Genomic DNA, 6,877 nt, shown 5'->3' on the forward strand with positions numbered 1-6,877 from the left:
CCCCCCCCCACATCCCCCCCCATCCCCGCCCCCAGTCCTCAGAGTCAGTTTCTTGAGGATGTGAAGTTCTGAAGCTACTAGCAGCCAGGTATCCCTATGTGCTGGGCTCTCTGACTTTTTTTTTTTACTTTATTTTTTATTGGGTCCTTTGATTTAATGATGAGTAAATCACATCCTGAGACAAAGGGCTCTGATAGCCTAAGACATTTCTTTCCAAACACCTAAATGTCAAAATGGGTTGGTTAAACAAATTATAATAATGTATGTAATGAATTTACAAAATAGCCATTAAAGCTGTGCTAAAGAATGTATTGATAGAACAGGGGTGGGGCAGGGGGAGCATATCACATAAGCATACACTGTACTCTAAACTGTGCAAATACATTATATGCACCTTTTTATGTCAAATCTTTTTCGTATTTCTTTAAAAGTTCATGTAATATACAATCCTACTTTTGCATGAGTATATATGCATGAAAAGATCACATCCAAGTGTTGCTTAGAGACTTCCCCAAATCCAACCCCAACTCACAGAGGTATTAAGTCTCTTCTGGGTATGGAAGGGAGGGTGGTGAGTCACCGTGGCTCTGGGCTATACAGCTGAACATCTTGGGTTCACATCTACATATAGTTGTGACTAGAAGATTTCTACTAATAAATTCCCTCATGGTAGTGGCGAAATCTGTGGGGACTAAAATCCAGGGACTATGCCATCCCTTTGCAATGCTTTTCTTGTCCTTGACATTTCTACCTATGCAACTCTTCTTTCCAGAATATTCTCCTTGATCACACACACCTTTGGGAACCCCTAAAGAGGACATCTATCCTAGGAGGGTTACTTCCATCAGTAACATGGAAACCCAACCCAAACCAGAACCTGTTCTATTCTGTACAAGATGTTTCTCGAGAGCCTTCTTTACCTAAAGTCCTCTCCTATCCTTCAAAATCTATTCCCCTATAATAAAAACCAGAAGCCATTCTTCTGCTTTGCTGCTCTTGTCCCCTTCTGCTGCTGCTGCTGCTAAGTCGCTTCAGTCGTGTCCGACTCTGTGCGACCCAATGGACGGCAGCCCACCAGGCTCCCCCGTCCCTGGGATTCTCCAGGCAAGAACACTGGAGTGGGTTGCCACTTCCTTCTCCAATGCATGAAAGTGAAAAGTGAAAGTGAAGTCGCTCAGTCGCATCCAACTCTTCGCAACCCCACAGACTGCAGCCCACCAGGCTCCTCTGTCCATGGGATTTTCCAGGCAAGAGTCCTAGCACACTGATAACTCTTCTCCCAACTTTATTACTGCTTCATAACTCTCTCTGTCCACACACATCTGGAAATGGCAGCCTTTTTACAGTCAGCCAAAGGCCCGTACAGTCAAAGCTATGGTTTTTCCAGTACTCATGTATGGATGTGAAAGTGTTAGTTAATCAGTAGTGTCTTTGCAACCCCATGGTCTATAGCCCACCAGGCTCTTCTGTCCATGGGATTTCCCAGGCAAAAATACTGGAGTGGGTTGGCATTCTCTTCTCAATGGCAGGGATCCCCAAGCCAGGGATCAAACCCCCATCACCTGCATTGCAGGCAGATTCTTTACTGTCTGAGGCACCAGGGAATAGGTCCCTCAGAGTGGGAGAAAATAACAGCAAATGAAACAAAAGATTAATCTCCAAAATACACAAGCAGCTCATGCAGCTCCATACCAGAAAAACAAGCAACCCAATCAAAAAGTAGGCAGAAGACCTAACAAACACTTATCCAAAGAACATATACAGATAGCTAATAAACACCTGAAAAGATGTTCAACATCACTCATTATTAGAGAAACGCAAATCAAAACTACGATCACCCTCACACCAGTCAGAATGGCCACTGGACCATAAGGAAGGCTGAGTACCAAAGAATTGATGCTTTAGAGATGTGATGCTAGAGAAGACTCTTGAGAGTCCCTTGGACTTCAAGGAGATCAAACCAGTCAATCCTAAAGAAAATCAACTCTGAATATTCATTGTAAGGACTGATGCTGAAGCTCCAATACTTTGGCCACCTGATGTGAAGATCTGACTCATTAGAAAAGACCCTGATTCTGAGAAAGACTGAAGGCAGGAGGAGAAGAGGGATGAGATGGTTACACAGTATCACTGACTCAAGGGACATGAGTTTGAGCAAACTTCAGAAGATAGTGAAGGACAGGGAAGCATGGCGTGCTGCAGTCCACGGGGCTGCAAAGAGTGGGGGCACGACTTAGCAACTGAACAACAACGGGTACTCATTAATTGCTTAGTTATTTTGAAAAGACGGTCTTCTGAGTATAAGTTTAAGAAGCTGAAGAAGGACAAGTTGCTCAGACATAAAAGAGTCTATAATAGCACATAATTTATTTTAGAACCCTTTAAAGAAAATCCATACCAGCTTCCAAATGAGTGTCAAGTTGCACTCAGTACTCTTAAATAGGCAAGCAGGGCACAGTATAAACATTTAGAGTCTGTGAAAATGGGTCACTTGCAGCCTACCACTTCTTTACCATTAAACCAATAGCGTAACAGAAGAATTTTTTTTCTTTTTTGCACAGCAAGTGATGCAAAATCAGACTAATCCAGACAGCAGTAGAAAGAGCCCAAGAACAATTTCACCAAAAATGGGACATTTATCCAGGCTTTGTAATTCAGCTGAGAGATACCAAGAAGAAAAGCAAATGATATATTTATTACTTATTTTAAAAAAGATGCACCGATTTGAGAAGTGATTTCCGTAAGAATGCTATCTGGGTTACAAATGGGGATTATAAATCACACCAGATCCTGAAGTCTACTTAATAAAAAAATAAGTTGGAAATAAACAAATGATTAAGTTAAGGTATATGAATTTCTGAAACTCTCTTGGGGAGAATGTTCTATTACCATTATTACTGAACTGTTTTTAATCTCTGACATCAAAGCATAGATGTTAACCCTGGGGTTCTGAAACCCAAGTAACTCATAAATGAAATATTATGAGAAAATGCCACATAGTAACTTAAGTCTGTCTGCCAAGTTTTAGCCAATTCACTTGTGACTTCATAAATAAAGACAGATATGGGGGTTGGAATAGAAAGAATCAAAAGACCTAGGTTCAAGCTCACCTCCACTGTTTACAGATGATATCAAGCAAACTGATCTAATTTGCCCAGCCTGTTTACTTAACTAAGGGTTTAAGAAAATAATATGTAAGTAAAGCCCTTTATGAACGCCTAAGTACTACTTTAATATTACAGAACTAGCTCCAGAATACCTACATTTCTCCAACTATTGGACAGTCACAGAACTTTATAGTTGAAAGATAATCTCATTTTAGGAAATGATAACGAGAAAACTAAGGCCCAGAAAAGCTAAAGAACCTAGTATACTGACAACATCTGTAAACTGGTAGGGGGTTAGGAAGAGGTTCTAGTTTTTCCTCTATTGAAATATGCATTTTAAAAGATGGTTCAAAACAAAGCTATCCTGCGAACTAATACAAATCCCTCCCCAGCAATACATATATTTCCTCTGCATTATTTTGCTTGTGTAAACTTTATTCCTGTAAAAAGTTAAACTTTTCATCAGAAGGGTAAAAAAACAAAGCCATCTCTCTGACTATGAGACCCTCAGCCTACTTGCAACCCAACCCAGACAGAAACCTTTACAACTGGGTTAGAAACGCCTGATGGAAATATCAACATAACACAAACGTCCAGCTATGCCGGCAGGCATCATTATAATGTGGATTACAATTCTACCAGCCCAGGGATACTGATATTAATGTTCCTGGGAGATAAAGAATTAATCAGCAACTCAGAAGGGGATGTTGCCTAAAAATGAACAATTTAATTGAGAAAATTCCACTGTCTTGAAATTTGTGCCCTCAATCACCCACTATCAAAAACCCACTATGGCACCAAATAAATTGTGTGTGGTTAAAGAGACAAAATGTTCTTTTCTACAGGCTGTTATGGGAAGTAGAAAAAGGCTGACTATGAATCAGTTATGTTTTAGTTCCACGCTGGACATAAATGATGATAATTTAGACATTCTGGTGGCTAAACCAAAAAAGCAGGAAAACCATGGCTCCCACATCCCAGCAAAACTTAAGTTTGCAGACTCACAGCTGAAAGAGAGGGTCATGAAAAGTGACCTTAAATTTATTTCTGGACTTTCCTGCCTCCACTAAAATCGATGACACTATTTCCCACCTCTTATTGTCAAATCACAACAATCCGGAAGCCTGGACCGAATTCACTTGGCAGGTAACAGGAGCAACCCTAGGAGGAAGTCCTGAGGATGTCAGATACCATATTTCCTTTACTCCCACATACTTTTCATCTTAATACAGCCAAGATATACTTACAATGAGTTCTCACTGACACCCACCAAGCATTCTGGCTGACACAAATTTTGCAGAAACTGGCATCCCTAGGGAAGGTCCCTTGTGAGGTCTTTAAGTAGCTTAGATGAGTAAAACATTCAGACTACCACTATAATGAACAGCTCTCGGTGGCTCATAAATTCTTTCATTCCCAGCAATCAAGAAGCAGCTGTTAAAATCCTGGAATCTTCCTAGTAGCAGATCTTAAATACCTCCAAGTTGGCCAGGGAAGGTTCCCAACTGCTTTCTTCTCTCCCTCCCCCAGCCTCTCCCCAGGAGTGCCAAGCTGGCAGGAATAAGGGAAGGGAAAAAAGACCCAGGAAAGGAAAAAAGATAGTAAGTGAGTAGCGGCTTTGGCGAAAGCAGAGAGGCAGACTCCCTTCATTTCCACTACAGAGAAATACCAACTCCGCACCAACTAACCAGGTGTCTCCTTTCTTCTCCCATCCCCACCCCCTCCAAACACATTAACTTCTGCAGTCTGAGGGCCTGGCATTTGGAGTTAATGACCTCAGCAGTCCTAAGCCCATTCCTCAAAGATTCTAAACCAAGCTCTTCCTTTCCTTGCCAGAGTTCGAGGCCCATCCCCCGGGAAGATTCAGCTTCCTTTTTCCTTGTATCTAGCCCAGACGGCGATGCTCCTGGGGTCAAGTTCAAGATGAAGGTACCCTCCTAACCTCCAGGAGCCGACTCCACTGCAGGGAACAGAGCTACCTAGACGAGTCCCATCCTTCGAGGCACGGGGATCTGGGGCTGTCAGCAGTGGGCCGGAGGGGGCTGGGAGGGGAAGACTGTCGCCGAGCCCGTTGTCCTCTGAAACCCTGGCCGCGGCGCCGGGATTCTACCTGACCACCGCCGCATTTCCTCCCGGAGCCTTACACAATAAGTAAACTAAGTTTTGAAAACGCCGGTTCAGAGACGTTTCTGTCTGCAAACACGGCGCATAATGCCTTGGGGCTTCCTTCCTTGCCAGCCGTTCCGGAAAGCTGCCGCGCCAAAGCCGGGAGCCCCTCACACCCCCAGAGCAGCGCGCCCGCACCCCAAAGTCTCCCAGAAAGAACGTGCGCCCTGACATAAGTCCCCCAAAAGAAGTGAGCACCTTCATTCTCCAAGAACACAATCCTGATCTCGAACTCTCTCTCAATGTCTAATCCTTGCTCACCCCCCTCGCCCCACCCCCAAAAGAACACGGATATACTCATCGCAGTGTTCTCGGAAGCGAACAATACTTTCGACTCAGAGTGGGGCACTACACTCCCCCAGAGGCTTAAGTTCAACCCGCCAACTTCGCGACCCGCGCTCATCTACACTTCGGGGGTACTCTGGACCCCCCCGTGCCAGGCGCACCTCTCTCCCTCCTCCCCCGCCCCAGGTACCAGGCGCAGCCCAGGCCCTTGCCAAACCCGAAAGCTACAGAGGAGGCGGAAAGGGGAGCGCGGAGGCGCGCCGAGCGGGGGTGGTCCCGAAACTCAAGTGTGCGGCCGCAAGATCCCGGTGCCCCCGAACCTCAGCTCTGCCCGGGGCCAGATTGGTCCGGCGAGGAGGGCAGGCGAAGGGAAGGCACCGACCCTCCAGAGCCGCCAGGACCAAGGCCCGGAGCGCACAACATGTCCGTGCCTATCTCCGGAAAGCTCCCGGGTGTGCCCAACGAAGGGGGGCAGGGAAGCTCCAGAAACTTTCCCACATGCCTTTCCACTCTCCCCATCACCCTCTCCTCTCCCCAGACCCATGCTCCCCTCTGCACCGCAGCAGCTGGCGCGGCTCGGGACTCGCGGAGGCCGGCGGCGGCGCCAGGGCGGCGGGAGTTACCTGCCGGGAAAGTTTCCAGCTCCTCGGCGCGGTTACCCACCCCCAGGGCCGGGCCTCGGGGCGCGGCCAGCTCAGCGCTCCGCGGCTGCCTCTCCTCCGGCTCCCAAGGCGGCCGCTGCTCCTGCAGCAGCCACTGCTAAGGCTGCGCTCCGGCCCGTCCCCCCGCCTCGCACAGCCCACACCGGGGCCTCATTGGCAGCGCGAATCCCCGCCCTTGCGCGTGTTCCCGAAGGCACCTTCCTCTCGCGCGCCCGCTCGGGCCGCGCCTCCCGCGTCCCTTCCCGCCCCGGGCTGCTGCGGCTCCCGGAACCAGTGGGACGCGGCGCGCGAACTTTCTGCAGGGACCCTAGCTTCGTTCAGGGGGCCTAGTCCCCGCGGCTGCGTTTGGGCCCTTCCAGGATTGGATCAAAATGGGTGATTGTATTTTTTTTCTTCAACCTCTAAAAATCAGTGAAATGGCCTGGCCTTCCCTCCTTGCTGCTTGTTGAAAACAGCCGAGGAGGACATCTGGGAGCAATTAAGCAAGCTGAAGTTTTGGTGGATGCTTTAGGGTGACTTGTGTGGCTTTCTTGAATTTTCTCTGCCTCACTTAACTACACACACTAACTTTCTAGGGCAAGAATGAGCTAAAGCAGATGGGAGGTGTAAAGGGCATCTCGCCTGCTGTGTCTTTTTCTTTCCCGAACTCGAATTAGG

At 47.2% G+C, this 6,877-nt stretch overlaps 2 protein-coding genes and 1 long non-coding RNA gene across 12 annotated transcripts in view; 2 read left to right on the forward strand and 1 right to left on the reverse strand.

Annotated features, from left to right (window-relative positions):
- TANC1 (tetratricopeptide repeat, ankyrin repeat and coiled-coil containing 1) overlaps positions 1-6,370 on the reverse strand; it is a 253,872-nt gene extending 247,502 nt beyond the window's left edge. For 7 of the 10 annotated variants that reach the window (XM_055572473.1, XM_055572470.1, XM_055572469.1 and 4 more), the window contains exon 1: positions 6,182-6,320. The gene's annotated coding sequence lies outside the window, so the exon portion shown is untranslated. Of the gene's footprint in view, positions 1-5,049; positions 5,376-6,181 lie in introns of those variants that run through there. The other 3 variants (XM_055572465.1, XM_055572464.1, XM_055572466.1) reach the window with 3 other exon arrangements.
- Positions 1-6,599, forward strand: part of LOC129646396 (uncharacterized) — a 60,706-nt gene extending 54,107 nt beyond the window's left edge. The window contains exon 2 of the mRNA XM_055572487.1: positions 6,186-6,599. Coding sequence (XP_055428462.1) covers positions 6,186-6,599 — 414 coding nt within the window. The remainder of the gene's footprint in view (positions 1-6,185) is intronic.
- Positions 4,940-5,547, forward strand: LOC129646399 (uncharacterized). Its single transcript, XR_008711904.1, has 2 exons — positions 4,940-5,036; positions 5,346-5,547. It is a non-coding gene; the product is annotated as an uncharacterized LOC129646399 (long non-coding RNA).
- Positions 6,600-6,877: the final 278 nt, after the last annotated feature.

Source organism: Bubalus kerabau, chromosome 3 (assembly GCF_029407905.1).
Source record: "Bubalus kerabau isolate K-KA32 ecotype Philippines breed swamp buffalo chromosome 3, PCC_UOA_SB_1v2, whole genome shotgun sequence".
NCBI lineage: Eukaryota > Metazoa > Chordata > Mammalia > Artiodactyla > Bovidae > Bubalus > Bubalus kerabau.